The sequence below is a fragment of the Poeciliopsis prolifica genome, unplaced genomic scaffold (genome assembly GCF_027474105.1).
Source record: "Poeciliopsis prolifica strain line A6 unplaced genomic scaffold, Auburn_PproV2 SCAFFOLD025, whole genome shotgun sequence".
Classification (NCBI taxonomy): Eukaryota; Metazoa; Chordata; class Actinopteri; order Cyprinodontiformes; family Poeciliidae; genus Poeciliopsis; species Poeciliopsis prolifica.
The window spans coordinates 7,060,872-7,076,841 of NW_026562400.1; the positions used below are offsets into that span (position 1 = coordinate 7,060,872).

At 37.9% G+C, this 15,970-nt stretch overlaps 1 protein-coding gene across 1 annotated transcript in view; it reads right to left on the minus strand.

Annotated features, from left to right (window-relative positions):
- Positions 1–15,970, minus strand: part of iglon5 (IgLON family member 5) — a 138,822-nt gene that overhangs the window by 14,975 nt on the left and 107,877 nt on the right. The window contains exons 2-6 of the mRNA XM_055047146.1: positions 15,713–15,791; positions 10,937–11,169; positions 8,722–8,841; positions 416–547; positions 27–147 (exon numbers count right to left, since the gene is read on the minus strand). Coding sequence (XP_054903121.1) covers positions 27–147; positions 416–547; positions 8,722–8,841; positions 10,937–11,169; positions 15,713–15,791 — 685 coding nt within the window. The remainder of the gene's footprint in view (positions 1–26; positions 148–415; positions 548–8,721; positions 8,842–10,936; positions 11,170–15,712; positions 15,792–15,970) is intronic.

Genomic DNA, 15,970 nt, shown 5'->3' on the forward strand with positions numbered 1-15,970 from the left:
TGCTCTGAAATCTCTGGTAACCTTACCTATGATCATCTCTGTACCACTCAAATGTAGCTGGTGGCACTGCCATTGCATCACACCTCAAGATGGCTGTCTTCCCTAGATTTGCAGGCATATTCTTCATGTCTGTGATCATCGGAGGATCTGGTGGAAAAGAAAAAAGGAGAACAATAAAATCAGCAAGAGATAATTCAGTAATTAGAACACACCACCTTTTACTGAATAATCAAGTCAGGTCTGATGGGGGTTGCGTACAAGGCTGAAAAATACCCACAGAGAATGAAATTAAAATGTGTAGAGACTAATGCAGTCACAACATTAACATATATCATTAATACATAATTATGCACATGAGGTTGAGCTGGATTATGACCACTGGGCTTTTGTGTCCTGCAAACAGAGTTGTACTTACAGTTTACCGTGACTCTGACCTTCTGCTGGTCAGGTGGAGCCACGCCGTTGTGGGTAATGCATTCATAGTCCTCAGCCTGCTGCCTCTTGATCTCCGTGATATCCAAAAACTCCCCCTCACTCACAAGTCCATCTAATTACAGAAAGGGTAAAGTCAAAGGTCACAATACATCAAATGCAAGGCAACTCAGTCTGCAGATTTACGGCTTACTACTTGAAGTACAGCATACCCCCTTCTAGCTTTAGACAGTTTAAAAGCATGCAGAAGGCCAACACGGAAATAACTGCAAATGAAGCATCATTCAATTCTGCTGGGGAATATTAATATAGAAAGATGGGGGATGTGATGGAAATCAATATCATGATAATTAAAGCCGTAATGACATGATGAAACGGATGATAATAAATTTATCAACAGACACTAATGAAACATTTGTAATGAAGAAAAATTGATCATATTGCAGTTTTTGCCAGCGGCCGTTTTGACAGCGACAGAAAATAACTAGACTGGTTTATATAGAAAAACTAACACTCTCTGACGTAAGTGTCACTATTACTTTTGAAATGCCAGGGGAACTTGGACACTTTTCAACAAACAAATGGATGAGCCGGGTGTAATAACTAATTCGCCACATTACATGGTGAGAAGACTATTTGGCGGTTGTTTGATGTTGACAAACTCTCAGGTGCAGCTAAAACCAAATTAGTCAGTCTAGCATTTTTCCTCGGGCGACGAACATCTCTTCAGAGGTGGAGAGTCGAGGGAATAGACTGCGAGTTATTGCTCCTTCATGTGGCGGGATTTGTTGTTATTGGCTCGACTGTGACAGAGACTGAGACAGAAAAAACAAAGGACGAGACTGACGGTGCACTCGTTCCATCCAGTCAGCCTCAGCAGCCAGCTGTCTCTTAGCCCTTAAAACCATCAGGCCTACTTTTTCTTCCTCTTTAACCAATTAAAGAAGCCAGACTGTGTGACACAGCATAACATATAACCTCACAGTTAACAAGGAAATCCATCTATTAATTCACTACTTTCCATTTGAACCCTCCTCTAAGGAATACAAACAAACATAAAATTCCACCAATCTACTGTCAGTCTGTAGACCTTTAGCTCCCGTCATGAACTCTGCAGCAGGAAATTTAAGAACAACACTGACACACAAACACCAAAAAGACACTAAACGCTACAATTATTCCTGTCAGAGATTAGCGCTGCGCTTCTAATTGAAGATTATGCTGGAGGATTATTAGGGAGGCTACTGAGCTGGAGACGATCCATCCTGGCTGAGCGGAGAACGCCGACACTATGACGAGTGCATGTGCCACCCGAGAGATGGCAGGCAGACGCTAAGTGTTGTGGTTGGGCTGTTGCGATGTTATTCACTCATTCCATTAGTGAACAAAGTGCATGGTAGGTCTCTTGTGACATCTTTTTTAAGCAGACAGAAACAATATAAAAATAGCATCATCTCCATCTATCCCTTTTAAAAAAGCAGACTTATTTTATTAAAAAACAAACAAAAATTATTATTGCATCACACCTGACAAATCACAGCAGAGCATCTTTCTTCCTTTAATGTGACCTAAAACATATGCATTTCAGCTCAAATATTTTCGGAACTTAATGATCGAGTGAGATAAGCAGAAAAGATGCCCTCAAAATCGAGCAAATCTGAAGATTTTTTGCAATGTTTAGACAAATATGCCAAGATCTGTTATTCTCATTGACTTCTGCCAGAGAAAAGATTAGCTACTGTATTAAAAGTAAACGATGATTGAAAAAGTAAGAGCTTAAATGTCTTCATATTAACACAACCCCTTTGCTTTAGTTCTTCAGTTGTTGTTCTTCAACCCAATAAATGTCACTGTTCTTATTAGTAATATTAAAGTTGAAAATAATTGGTAATTATTTATTCTCTTAATTAATGTCACATTTAAAAAACAAGTAAACAAATAAATCTGGCATTTTAACAGGGCCATGAAGACTTTTCTGAGTCACTGTAAACTGACATTAACAGAGGAGTTGTAAGAAATTAAGATGACAAATTAAATGACACATTGGAGTAAACAAGTGTTAAATTTTACGTTGTAGACATAAACCGATGATATGCAACACTTGGAAGAAGATGCAGCGATGAAAGGTGAGTAGGATGGAAAAAAAAGCCACATAGAGGAGAACGGTAACGTGTCAACTCGGGTTTTTGATATGCTTGGTCTTTTTTCACTGACAATTCATCGACAGCTCCTACAGACTGTATGATGTAATATGACAGCCCCTCTCTTGCTCAATCCCCTGAGATCTGCGAACATGTCTTGCACACTTCTTTGCACTTTGGCGGGTGATCATATCTTAGCAGACGGCCTCTGGCACTCCTACATGGTCAGTAAAATACAGCTCCATCAACCACTTACGGCTTTTGAAGGAGCCTAACTCCTGACCACCAGAGATAATTGGATTCCACCTTGGAGGAGAGGGAAAGGGAGGAGTGTGAATGTACAAGAATGGGGGAAAGGATCAGGACTCTTGGCTTTCCCCAGCAGTGAAATGGTGCTCCATTTTTTGACGGCACTGAGAGTCTGAGTGGATCTTCAGGGTACTTGATTTCTGGGCTTCTCTGATTCGCTTCCATTACAAAAACTACAGTGGCGGCAAAGAGGACTGAAGTTAGGCTGAAAAAGAGAATAATAGGGAGACTAAAATTAATTTTACTCAGAACTCTGAAAGGGAGGACTTTGCTTGTTTTGTGAACAATTTGGTCATTGCTGCTACAGTGCTGACCTGATTTATTGGGACTAGTGTTACTTAATTGGTAAATAATGTTTTGATTGCAAAAACATAAGTTTACAATAAAAACCTTTAAAATAACCCAACATTGTATCTGAGCACACTTAATTGGTGAGGGTAAAACTTCAAATCTTTATTAAAAATCTCAGATCTGATCTCATTATTGGCACCCTTTACTGTCAATACTTTGGACACTCAATTTCTGCAAGCCAGACAGATGCTAGACCTCTGCAAAATATGGACTTTACAAAGCTGGGGTAATAAAAGACAGAGTTATATTTGACCATTTCTTTTGGCACAATTTTCTAGTTCATAAGGAGCCCTGAATCCCAAGAGGATTTAAATCTGATGTCTGACCCAAGTCCTACCCCTGTTGACCATGGAAGCAGTTTGATGTTGTTGTTTGGTTATCAATTGCTGCTTTGGCAAAATTTTTCTGTCAATATTCTGTTGATACAAAATTATGACTTATTCTCAGTCTTCTGCCAGACGTTGACAGATTTTAATTCAAAATGTTGTATTTCCAAGAAACCAAAGTGTCATATCTAACAAGGTTATGAGAACATTCAAAAGATGAAAAAGCCCATAGCATCATGGATCCTCCGCCTACTTTACATTAGGTGGGTCTTTTATAAAAAAAATATGTGACATTACCTAGTTCATTGGATGTAAGTATTTGAAGCCCATGGTGACTTGCCTTACAATGTCTGCAGCAAAGTTTAGAAAACTTTCAACTTTAAGAAGCATAAAGTAAAAATACTTCAGTTGAATCTATTTTAAAGGATTTCTGCTAATACTTTCTCCATCTGTAGTTTTGTTAAAAACACCATTTGACGTGGATTGTTTTTTGTGTAAGAAAGTGTACTCAGATTAAAAGGTGAATTTTCAAATGCGACAATTACCACTGTATTTCAATAATTTAGCTACTCTAAACAGCTAAATTGAATTTTTTAAAACAATTCTTAGCAGCGTGTTTTTTTTACTAATAATTTCATCAAAACAATTAAATTAGGTAAGGATTGATTAACATTCTGCAGACTGATTTGGGGACTTTAGCTGCATTTTGAGAACATTTATCACTATCACTGTAATAAACTGAGAGCTGAAATTCATCACTTAGATTCATTAGGGAACAGTAATTAAGATACATCATTGTTTCAGTTGAAAGTAATTGCTCTAACAACAGTGAGAGGGAAGCAGTATTGTTCTGCACCTTTGAAAAGTTGACTTATGAAAAACTTACTGTAGAAAATTTTTGGTACATTATGTATTAATGTATTTGAAAAATAGTGTGCTGAGACCAAGCTGGAGGCAATTTATTCCCTTGAGAAGAACAGTTTTATTAAGTCATAACTTTTGTTTGGAAGTTTTGGTACAATACTTTTATGACTGTAAATCATTTATCATTTGTGCATCAGACTTACAAATCCTACTGTGTGCTGTCACCACATTTTAATTTATATTTAGATTTTGAAACTATATTCATATCCAGTGATAAAGACTCAGAAGAGATTTATGTAAAACCAAAGTGCTTTTCCACTGATGTTAACTCCAACAAAAACATGTCCAATATTAATCTGCACTTGGTTGGCTGTCCAATAAAGCAGTAACACCTTTGGCCTGTCAAAACATCTTGTGTTTTATCACAAATTCTTCTATGAACAGTAAGCAAGCTTTTGCCTGAGGTAATTCCCCACAGTTCAAAGTGCGCTGACATACTAAGGTTACTAGTGGAAACCATGATGGGTTTTATAACTCAAGACAAACAAACAAGTGTGTAAGTACCAGTGATAAAGTAAAATAATAAAAAAAAGGTGAGGGATCAACACCTACACTGTGCCAAAGTAAAGAGCAATACACTTGTCCTACATCTGCTGCCATGAACAAAGAGGCTGGTATATGCTGATCTGTTTTGCAAAGGTTATCTGAGGCCCAGTATCGGGAAGAACCACAACTTGTTGATGATTACTGTAACCCACTTCTTCCATTCTTGCATGAAAGAGTTGATTTAAATTTAAGTGCAAAACATCACTCATATCTATGAGCTTTTTGTGTTTCCTTGAGATCTCGTAGATGATTTTCTCATCAATATTTCACCATATTTGCATACGAACTTCGAATTTCACATACTTGATTTAGAAGGAAGATTTTTCTTTTGGTAGCTTCAAAAGAAAATTCAAGTTGGGATAGATGAATGAAAGCTGGCCTCCTGTCAAAAATCTTGACCTTTGTGATGAAAAAGGGAACTTTGGTTCTTTTTAACTATTTTAATAAATATATAAATAAAAATCTGCAAAAACATTTGCCTTGTCCAGATCTGACCTGATCCTGCTTTTTCTCTGCATTAGAATGTGGCCAGCCAAGGCATTTAATTTAATACCACTGTGCTCTTTGTAGATATCATTGAAGTTAATTTTTAAGATAAAGAAATGCTATTTACTATGAGTATGAAGTTTAAAAATAGTCTGAAATTTTTAAATACTGTATGCAACCCTAACCGGCTGAGTGACTCATTGACTGACTAAGTGCATTTTGTTTTCTTCTGCCTTTAAACTCTGAAAAGAATAATTTTTTTAAGGAAAAGGATTATTGACATTTTGGTTTGATTTAGAAGCTCATATCTCATCCTCCCACCACCTTCCTTGACATACAGTATGTTCAGGTTAAGTCTTTCTGTTTTGAAGAATTGCATCTGAGGCTCTATTTGACAAAATGGAAAGTTTTTTGCTGTGTGGGTAAATGATGGAGCTCATGTTTGAGTGAGTCAAAGATCACATCTGTGCTTCGGTTAAGATAAAGAAGGCGGCACCTGAAAATAATGGTGCAGCACAGTCTCACTGCAGCATGCAGGTAAGATCTCAGGAAACTGCAGACACACTCCGAAGGGACTTTAAGCAGGTCCCTGTGACCTCTGAGGTCCTCTGGCTCCTCCTAATCCACAGCCTCCTGGTGTAAATTCACACATCAATACACACACACCTACACGCCCGCACGCACACATGCACACCCACGCACACACTCGATCCAACTTAGATTCTTCTCCAGAATGCCCTCCCTGCAGTTTTTCTCTGCAGTCTCTGAGTAATGGGGACAGATGGCTAGCAGCTTCTTGCTGTTTCTTTGGGCTCAACAACCCCCCCATCCCTATCTACAGCAACCCCTGGTCTCCTACAACTGATGGCTTGGTTGTAGAAACTCCCATGGAATAGCAATGTGGACGCTATCTCATTCTCTGCTCGCTGAGGGGTTATGAGGGGGTAGAGGAAGGGTGGGAGGATGAGATGATGGGGGCGGCTAGAGAGGGAGGATTACTGCTGACAGAGGAGAAATGCTGTAGGCTTTCAAGTGAGGACAACCGCACAGAGTTTGTGATGCGGAGTTGTGTCTGTGTGTGTTTGTTGCAGGTGTGCATTCATGCGTGCTTTCCTTTTCTCCTGTTTACTTCTGTGTTTCTGTGGGTGTGTATGATCTCCACTGGGCTTGTCCCTGCCCGAGGTACTGTACTCTACTGTGCAGCATCACAAACAATACTTGTGCGAAGAAGGGCAAACACAGGTAGGAACACAGGAGAGGAGGGGGATCCGACCTTTGAGCAAGCCTATAGCTGACTGTACATACACCAGTACAGTTTTTTATGAATATATTTGCCTTGCAGTGTAATTACAGTATGTTTCAATAGTTGTTCACACTGACCTATTTATGATGACTATCCTGCTGCTTGTTGTTAGCTACAAAACAACTTTAAAAGCAAAACATCATCCAGCAGTAGACAGTGTGAGGGTGAACACTGCTAGAAAAATAATGCAATAAAACAAATGTCAAATATGGTTTGCCTTAATGTTGTTGAACAAACTGCAATACATAAATTAGCACAAAAATGTAAAACAATATCAGAAATTACAAAATATAAATTGTACAGATTAAAAACTGGTACCCTTTCAACGGGTGGGATCACTTGGTCCTGTAGTTTAAATACCATGGCTCTTCAAAACACTAAAGAGATAGCAATATGTACATCTAGGTGAGCTGAATTTGTAAGAGATACATAGAAAACATTGTGTCCATTAAATACATCGCATGATCAAATTAGAATCCTCTTGTTATACATCAATGTAAGGATTTGGTTTTTCTCTGCGTTAAGTTACATTTCTATATGTTGTTTTTTCAGTTTATTGAGTCTCCATGTTGTCCTGTCTACCCCTTGACTGTTACCAGCTTTGTCTCGTTGCCTGATTATCCTCTCTGTATTTAATGCCACCTGTGTTCCATGTTCTTTGTTGGGTCCTTGTCGTATCTGTCTTGTCAAGCTGTCTGGCTACGTCTGTTGCTACCATCCATTGAATTTGCAGTTGCTACCAGTTTTTTTGAGCCTAAGCCTTCTGCTTTTTATCTGTGCTGCCTGGATTTTGGATTGTTGTTTTTTTCTGAATTCATCATTAAATCATTGTTTATTTTCTCTCTGGGTCCTCAGCGTCTGCCTCACCACCTCACACTGCGCAACATCACAATCAATACTAGTCGTAGATTTCACTCTATCCAAAGCTTTTTATTTCAATTTTGTACAATTTAAAACCAAATAACATCAAATATTGAACATTAAACCCTGAACCGTAACATGTATTGTGTTTGCAGGACTGTAGTTCCAAAATCACAGAGAAGACATCCTAGCAAAGGATAGTGAGGGGAGCTGAGAAATTTAGTGGACTCTATCCTCCGTTCAAAGGTTAATGTAGATATAGGAACATAAATTTTGCCAGAGTCCTCTCTCTCTTTCCAACGAAACAGTTCCCATCAGGCAAACCACACAGCAGCATCTAAAGCTGAACCATTAGACTGCTTCACAGGTTTCTGTCTTCAGTTGTTAAAAAGTTGTAGTTGGATGAGATGAAGGAACACATCCAGGACAGGTTGCTTACCATCATAGGGTAACATAGAGACACACAACCATGCTTATGCACTCACACCCAAGGACAATTTAGACAGACCATTTACCCAACAGTCATGTTTTTATACTCCCAATTAGAGCTGTAAAGTCTTTACACTTGACACTTTCCAGAGGCAATGCAGAGATTGTTTTGTCTCAGTCTGAACTGATAACAAAGATGTGAGCTTGTATGCTAGAAAAACTGCACTCATAATATCATGAATTCAAACATATCCAGAAGCAAAAACAGTCAGATTTCGAGCCCGAAGTGGCTATGCGGCCAGTGCAGTGCAGGCTGAAAGGGTGGATGAAGACAGATGTCGACAATTATAGGTGGTGCAGTGGGAATAATTATATGTAATGTGCGGGTATTCAGGACAAAACATTAGGAGAAATGCAAAATGATTTAGGCAGGGGACAGAATAAACAGTTAGATTTAAGAGAGATGACACAGGGACAAAGGATAAAGAGATGGACGCAAGCTGAATACTGATAAGCCTGCTGGTTGGAAAAGAAAGCAATGATAGATAAAGGCCAGGGTGTTAACATAAGATATCTGGATATAACAACAAGAAAACGAGAATCAGTAGCTTACATTTCTGGTCCTTCCATGTGACTGTGGGCTCCGGCCGGCCGACAGCCAGACAATAAAGGTTTACATTCTCTCCCTCATTCACTGACACGCTTTTTGAGATGTTTACGATTCTTGCTGGCACTGAAAAACAAGATTTCACCATTAAAACCCGACCTCAAAGTCACCTTTCCCACTCATAAATTATTGATAAGGCTTGGCCTTGCAGTTTATTAAGGTGTTAAGGTCTTTGCGTTTCAGACAGACAGGGAATCAGCTGATTAATGATCGAGCGTGGGTGCTTACTGAACTGTGCAACAATATGGTCGACCATCTACTTAAAATGTAATAGATCTTTAAGCTCCTGCGAATGAACATTAAAATGCCCTCCTTCTAACATTTGATCTCATTTTATCCTTAGCTGGAAAGAACATCTATTAGGTTACTCACTTGTTGGAGGAGTTTTTTTCTTGTATTTCTTTAACATAATAACCCTAAACTCAAAGTACTGGTGCACTACATATGTTCATAGTCTGATATCATGATGGACCTTGAATTTAAATGACCGCGTATCATTATTTTTAATGAGCTTGGCTCAGAAATTTGTATCATCAACTGAGGATTTTCATGTTATGTCTTTCTGGAGTGGAAAGTTTGCAGTGATAAAGCACAGATTGCAGTGCTGCTACTGCTTGGGGGTATAATTATTTTGTGTACCACCAAGCTCCGACTTCAATTGGAGGAAACTTGGAACTGAACATAAACAGTTATCCTTGCCAGCTTTCAGATCCTGCAGACATAGATGCTTTTAAATGTGTTAGTAAAGTGGCTTATATTCACCTGTGACCAACCCTTCATTTATATTTAAGCAAAATGTAACTAATAGAGCTATCAGCAGTTTTATTCTGCTAGTAATGTATCACTATTATATCAATATAGCAATTTACCAGACCATAAACTGTAAATAGGAGGTGTGAGGCCCTCCTGGCAGTCCTGCATCAATACTTTGTGTCACTCAAGATCAGTCAGTTTCACTACACTGAGTTGCTGACGTGATGACTTAGCCTCAGTCATGAGTCTGCGCTGACAGTCACTGTATTTAGTCAGACAGTTGGACTGCCTCCTGTGCATTTAATCTACTCAACACAGATGCTCATTCATTCGAAGCATGCCCAAAGTTCTGTTCACAGTTAATGGAAAGTTAGCAGGCTATAGAAACTAATAAGAAATGCATTTAAGTTCTTCTACAGGACACTTTCATGTTCCGTGTCACCTACTATGCTGTTTTCTGTTAGTAATTATAACCTAAATATTTAAATCATAACGATACCATTTATAATTTAGTTTAGTTGAAATATTTCCATTGGTATGAATTTATTATTATCAGAAAGCTTATTTTTCTGGTCATAACCTGTCTTCCAAGTGCAGTTTAAAGATTTTCAATGAGGTTGAGATAAATATCAGGATGTTTAAAGCAGTTTTCCATTTAAAAAACAAATTAATGTGTATTTACTTTACACTCAGCAGTTACTGTCAGTGTTTATGGGGCGGCTAGAGAACTCTGGTAGTAATGACCTCCTTGACTTTAAGAAGTGAAGCTTGGAATTTGAAACTTACAAATACTGTATTATCTATCAAGCATGAGGGCAGTTTATTGAACTATGTATTAGTTTAGATGTCATTTATACTAGCAGAAGTAGTTGACATAATGGATAAAGATGGCCACATCTAAATTTTTCAACTTAACTTCAACTTCTTGCCAACATGTTGAAAACATGAATCCCAAACTCACCAAAAAGGTTTTAGGATGGATAAAGCAAGCTAAAAACTAACTTCTAGAATGATCCAGACTTCCACCCTATCAAAAATGTGTGAACTTTTCACAAAAGTTCAGTCCCTTCCTGTCTACCAACCAATTAAAAAAAAACTTTAGGATTGCTGATAAGACTGACCATAAATGCTGAGTTGTTTGATGGTAAATTGCTGAGGGACATTTGATAACTGATCAGATGGGTTTGTGTGCATATATTTTGAGTTTACTTTACACACGTTTTCAAATAATAGAAAAAATCTGTAATAAATTATTTCCATCTTATAAACTTACTATATTTGTATAACTACTGCCTAAAATTGCAGTACACATAAAAAAATGCAGACTCCAATTGCATCAGTCTGTTAATCATTTATTGCATTTAACTGCCACACATTAAAATTCAGTTGTCTTGTCTCAGCTGCTGACCTTGGACTATGAGGTAGACGTGGGTGATGCGGGGTTTGTTGTTGGCCTGAAAGGTGCAGGTGTACGGTCCCTCGTCTGTTACTTGCACCTTGTTGATGAGGATGGAGAACTCCCTGCTGCTGGTGTTGACCAGCGTCACTCTTTTGTCCAGGGACCACTTATCTGTCCCCGTGAAAAGGATGTTAGAGCGGTTCAGCCAAGCTTTGTGGGTCACTTCCTCGTCGATCCGACATCTGTTAGACAGCATAATGTGATTTATAAGTGGCAGGATTTTCACTTCAAAACACAACATCTAACAGCAAAATGATTACCTTTCTTGCTTAATACATTGTACATAATCAAAGCTTCAGAGGATAAACAAATATATAAACAAATATATATATATATATTAAGAATATATGCTTTTCTAAATGTTCATCAGCAACATTTAGAAAATGTTTTGGTCTGGGAACAGGCTGCCAATTGAACTTAGGTCTCAACTTTAACTCCATTTAACATGTTTATCTTTTAAGACTGCCTAATACTTAACATCCATATCTGTGACCAGGTTTTCTGTTCCTGTTGATGAAAAGCATCACAATCATAATGTGGCCTTATTCATCAGTGGCCACATTGATCAGTTGATGATCAATGTGGCCACTGATCATCAACTTCTCATCATTCATCTACAAATCCCAGAGTCTTGGAGTGCATAAACAAAAAAAGTCATCCTGTCCACAGATTGTACCACCTTAGTTGCAGCTCTCTGGAGCGTGTCACAATTACTTCTCTGGTAATAAGTGAGTTGAGCTGCAGTATTTCTATATGCAAAAACAGCATTAAGCAGTGCTCCATGAGGTCTTCACAATTTTTACCATAAAAATGTAGTTTCTTTCCACTTCATAACTGTGTTCAATTTTGTGTTGGTCTATTACATATAGCAAATATAAAATTAATTAAAAGTTTGTAGTTGCAACATAAGGAAAATGTCAGGAGCTGTATGAAACAGATTGTGTTTATAATGTATGCTTGGACAGGTTTCTGCAAAACTTTTTAGTATTGCAGAAGAACCCGACCTCCATTCTTCTAAAAATAACCCTTCTGTTGCTGTTTTGATGAGAATGAGTGAGCACTCTTTGTTCATGAAAGAAAAAATGCTGTGACTGCAAAGGAAACAGCACATCATTTACCTCATTATCATTCCCATCAAATCATTCAATGACCCTATCTGCTGAAGCAGCAATACTTTGTCTAGCTAAATTTTTTTTGCAACCTTTTTTCTTTAATTTGTCTTTAACTATTCTGCAATGCACTCAGCGTTTTATTTTATGTTTTCTCCAGGAGAAAAGGGATTGAAGTGATAACACATTTAGCTGTCTAAGAGCCGTCATATGTCAGAAAACAGCTTGTGAGCAACACATGGCACAAGAAGAGGCTGTATAACATTGTTCGAAGCTCCGTGATTTGTTTTGTCGGGAAGCAAATTTAGAAAACCTATTTGGTCTACAATTTAAGAAAGTAGTTTTCCTCCCTAAATTAAAGTTAACAGCAATAAATTGAAAAATCTGTCAAACACTGAGAAGTAATGTAACACTTTTTGCTGGAGCTCTGTAATTTTCTTTTGTTTTGTTGTGCAGCCAGACACAAAGTCCAAACCTTTGACATCTAGTGCTTAGCTTGGCCACTAGATGTCCTTAACCAGCTTCAACTAGTAAGAAACCAGCATTCTGAAGTCCTCATGTGTAATTGATATGACCTGGATAAATATATCTGAGGTAGATCACTTGCCAACTAACAGGCAGTGACACAATGCATAACAACGAGAGTACAAGTGAGCTTGGAAGTCTTCAACAAACAGACTGCAAGGCACTGATCTGATGTTCAGGTCAACATGAGCCCTAAAAGCACAGCGTTCTTATCCCACTCATAAAGATTAGTACACTGTTTGTAGCTTGTGGGTTTAAATGGAGAGACAATCTAGTGATAAATCCCTCTATAAAAGTCATTATCTATGTACACACATCGCCTAATAATCTATTTTTAAAATTAATCACTTCTGCACTGATGCTGTTGCAATGAGACTGCATGCCCAGAGGAAATGAGCGCCATAATAACATCAACTGAGCCTCATCTTAATGGGCCGCATCAAAGCCAACACAACAGCGTTGTCTTAGGCATAACACAAGTATTAGTGCCACTTGGGCATAAGCAATTTGCATGAAAATAAAGCAGTTAAGTCTTTTGTTTAACAGCTATGCACTGACCAACACAGACTATAACCAAACAAATATGTTTTCATTATAAGTTGCGCTGATTAATCCATGTTGCAGTCATCAACTCTAGAAATATAGTTCACGCTTAATAATAAAGTTATTGAAAATGTAAGAATAACTTAGAATGAAAGAGAAAAATATCACACTGACAGAGCAGATTCTGTTGCCTTAGTTTGTGCTTAACATAAACCTCATGTATTTGACTTCACAACATCAATAAAGCAGCTTCAGGCTTCATGTCCTGATGACAATATAGATCTTGCTTCTTTGATTTCCAACTTTGGTGGAGACTTGCTGATGCTGACAAATATTGACAGAATTGTACTTGGCTTCACAACACCATGTTTGATTTTAAAGTAAGGCTGACTCTTCTTTCAAGGGAAAAAGCCTGGTACTAAAAGACAAATTTGTTCATATTTGTTAGAGATGTGAAGACTCAAAGGTGATTTAAGTAATGTTGACTGAGGTCTTTTTGGTATTGCTGAGTGTACTGCCAAGCCAGGTCACAGCCTGGGGAAAAAAGCAAGTTGGCTCTTTTCCTCCCCTCAGCTGGGAGAAAGGGAAAGCTGTGATTTCTACTTCATCACGCACAGTAAGATAGGTGTGGTTTGGACAGAGAGGCTGTTCACTCATCCATGGACAAGGACAAATTTATTGACTCCTGAGAAGGATGGGCCAAACACTCTAAAATAAATTATTTGTTATGGCAGTAGCATAGTATCACACTAAAACAAAATCCAACAATTTATTTAAGGAAAAAGTATCCAGAGATGAGAAAATAGTTTTTGATAAAAACACCATAGGCATTTTATGAAATCTTCCTTAAGGCATAAATATTACACAGTGCAAGATGAGTGCATCTTGTACTGTAAGTTATTCTTATAAATTGAGTTTGCCGTGATCAGGATAGTGAAGCTGCTGTCACATTTTTATCTTGCTGTGCATGTTGGCATACCTCAAAACAAGTCTTAAATGCATAAAACGTGTGGAAATGAAATTATGTGGAGCGTTAAGTCCTGTCATGTCAACTTGCTTGTACTGAATATTGTTGCGTTCTACTGCGTCAGGTAAGAGAAATGTAATTTGTCTTGTTGTTGCAATCTTCTGTTGTTTCCTCGGAAGACACTATGAGCTGAAGATGAAAGCTCATAGTCAATCAGCATCTCCAAGTGGTCAAATAAATATTAGTTTGCCTAGTTAAAAAGTACATCAGAATGCACTTTGACTCACTCTGAGCATTTAGCATGGCATGATGAGTGAATCTGCACCAGTACACAGAATAACTGTGCATAGCACATCTTAATATTGTGCTATGCTTTTTGTCAGTTTCACAGTGGTTTATATCAGTTCAGGATTTGGATGCATATGCCAAAACATTTTGCAGCATGTCTAAAATAATCTTCATAATTTGACTTAGTTGGTAAGTAAGGAAGCGGAAAGTAGGTAAAGTTTATTTATAAAACATTTTTTCCTGAAGCAAAGTCACAAAGTGCTGTACAACATAAATAAAATGTGAAACAAATATAAACATATGCAATTGTTTTTTGAAAGCACTGATGGAGTTTGCAAAACAAAGTTTCAGGGTCAGACTGTTTCATAGCTTAGGAACTACAGACGGAAAGGCCCAGCTTAACTTTGTTTTTTCATCTAATAGGAGGAAAAACCAGGATATCCAGGGCAGGCACAAAAAGAAACAACTAGCTCTGTTTGTGGTTAAAACGAAAGACATATACAGTAGATTACTATGAGCCTGGCCAGTTAGGGCCTTGTGAGTGAATCAAGGTGTTTTAAGCTTCTGGGATCCAGATAGTAAAATCTGAAGTGATATGAGTGTATTCATTAAACTTGGAGAGAATTCTGGTTGTTGTGTTCTGAATGGATTGCAGATAAAACTGATGATCTCAGTGGAAGCGTGATGACAGAAATGCTTAATAAATGTTACCGAGATCCACTCCAGAGACCATATGTTAGAAATATTTCTTAAATAAAAGAAGCAGGGAGGAGAAACTATTCAGATACAAATCAAAGTGAAGAAATGAATCAACTCTAATTTCTTGCATTAGCCTTAGCTACTGCATGAAAAAAGCTAGTATGTGACAGATTTAAGACTGTAGATTACTGGTGCTTAAACCAAAAAAAAAAAAAAAAAAAAAAAAGACTGCTGAAGAGCAAGTCAGTGATCTGAGGGTGGACAGTCTATCCCACCAGGATGGTTTGAAAAATGTACACAGTTGGATGTCATCTGCATAGATATATCAGGAGATGTAAGATGCATTTATTTCAAGACATTCAGCTCATCTTTACACATTAGTGTTGCCTATAAATGAAGTTGGCACTTGAATTTAAAAGTTTAATATCATTCAATTAGCTGCGCAGAGAAAGCTAAAAATAATTTCACATTTTAGGACTTCAAACTGAGGTTATGAGACACAGACTTGGCAATTAAAGATGCATGACAGGCGGTAGAAAGGCAAACATGTTTTCTTATGTAATCAGTTGGTGCAGGTGTGGGACCAGGAGTTACCTCAAAGTGACGCTTTCGCCTTCCAACACTGTAATGTTGTCCGGCAGGTGGCTGAATTCTGCTCCGAGCACATTGGACCCTGCCAAGAGAAATGAGAGAAGAGTGCAATGAGCATCCAATAATGACAACAGACGCTCCACGGCTGCTCATCAATCTCAGCTCAGGTGCTTCAAGATTCAAAACCTCAACAAGTAATCTGCAGTACGGATGTGTCCTGCATCCTGCTCACTTACTTCTGAAGGAAAAGTAATAGCTATA